Genomic DNA, 1587 nt, shown 5'->3' with positions numbered 1-1587 from the left:
CGATGTATTGCATTGCGCACTATTGGCATCAGTCTTAATAAAGTGAAGCCGCCCCTTTGACCCAGCGGGTATTTTAAAGGGGTTCCACGACGCTCGCAACTAGTTCACAACAGATACACATGAACCCTGGCTGTAGGCGTGACCACCTGTGTATTTTTCCTGGATGACGCAATCACGTTAAGTGTTACAGCCAATCACCGAAACTTGGTACCGAAAGACAAGGCATGTTTCGATACTCTGTAAAACCGAAGCATTCGGTCGGTACCATAAAAGAACCGCCCTATCAATGATAATTATCCTAAAAGTAAACATCAACATTTCTGTGACCCTTTGGGAAAATTAATATGTTTCACACATATAGGGGTATATAAACATTCTGGGTTTTAACGTGTAAAAATCAGTATAAAATCTCCCATGTGGCGCTAACCTGAAACATAGTTTTCAGTTGTTCTCCTTCTTCACGTCCTCCTGTGTTAGAATGTTTTGTAGATTTGGGATTTAAGGCCTTTGAGAGCTGATCTTAATTTAAAGGTTCAGTAGTCTGAGTCAGATAATTCATGTGGGAATATTCCAGGGTTACAGCCCATTTACTGTGAAATTCACTAAAGCCTTTTCCATCTACTACAGTCACCATGCAAGACAATGTAGTCTTGGAGAAAAACACTAACGTCAGCCGACTGCTGTGTGTCCAGCTCAGAGAGCTGTGCTACAGATAAAACTCTGTGCAGTGAAATCGTGTAATCCTTTTTATATAAAAGCATAAAACAGGAAGAAGGTTAGACACGTTAAGGAATTATTTTTTAGTTTAATTCCTTAGTGAGTTTAAATAATCTGGCAAATTAACTAGTTTTAAGTTAAGCTTTTGAGGTTGACTTTAACATCTATAAGCCCTTCATTTTCCCATCTCTGTTGGTTCTCAGGTCCCATTTCCCTCTGCTCATACCTTGGCCAGGAGAAGGTGGGTCTCCGTCAGCAGGTTGGGGTGATGTTTGGCAACTAAACGAATAATATCACCAAACATCCGGTTCTTCTTGTACATGTTGATGGCGTAATCAGGCTTATTCACGGTGGCAAACAGCCTGCAGGGTAGAGAAGCATTGAAACATGAAGACCAAGATCTGATGTTGATGTAGCTGTGATAAAGATGGAAGGTGTGAAATTAAGACAAAGACAGCTAGTGTTACTTTTCAGCCTCTTTGAACTTTCCATCCTTCTCCAGCTCCTTAGCTCTGCTGACATATAGATCGGTGACCTCCTCCTCTGTCATACACTCCATCGCCAGCTGTGGAGAATGAACAACAACAGCTCAACTATGTCTGACATGTTAAATAGGAACATTTATAAAAATGGGATATTGGATCAAATGTATAACGAATCAGTTATCAAGGTAATTTTTAAAATCTTTACTCCTTCAGTGTTTCCTCACTGACCTTATGAGCCTCCTCCCAGCGTCCTGCTGTGGTGAACATGTCAATGGCATCTTTAATGTGACCCCCCTTCACAAACAGCTGCTCTGCCACCTGGAGGGCAAGGTCAGAGAAAACACATGAATCATGGATGGATGGATGGATGGATGGATGGATGGAT

The 1587-nt window shown here is 41.5% G+C and overlaps 1 protein-coding gene across 1 annotated transcript in view; it reads right to left on the bottom strand.

Annotated features, from left to right (window-relative positions):
• ift172 (intraflagellar transport 172) overlaps positions 1-1587 on the bottom strand; it is an 87082-nt gene that overhangs the window by 34876 nt on the left and 50619 nt on the right. Inside the window, exons 26-28 of the mRNA XM_015372829.1 lie at positions 1431-1520; positions 1185-1282; positions 944-1079 (exon numbers count right to left, since the gene is read on the bottom strand). Of these exons, the coding sequence (XP_015228315.1) occupies positions 944-1079; positions 1185-1282; positions 1431-1520 (324 nt within the window). The remainder of the gene's footprint in view (positions 1-943; positions 1080-1184; positions 1283-1430; positions 1521-1587) is intronic.

This window comes from Cyprinodon variegatus, unplaced genomic scaffold (assembly GCF_000732505.1).
Source record: "Cyprinodon variegatus isolate N-32 unplaced genomic scaffold, C_variegatus-1.0 Scaffold76, whole genome shotgun sequence".
In the NCBI taxonomy this organism is placed as follows: Eukaryota; Metazoa; Chordata; class Actinopteri; order Cyprinodontiformes; family Cyprinodontidae; genus Cyprinodon; species Cyprinodon variegatus.
Note: the sequence above shows the minus strand (reverse complement) of the source record. Positions and strands in the feature narration are given on the sequence as shown.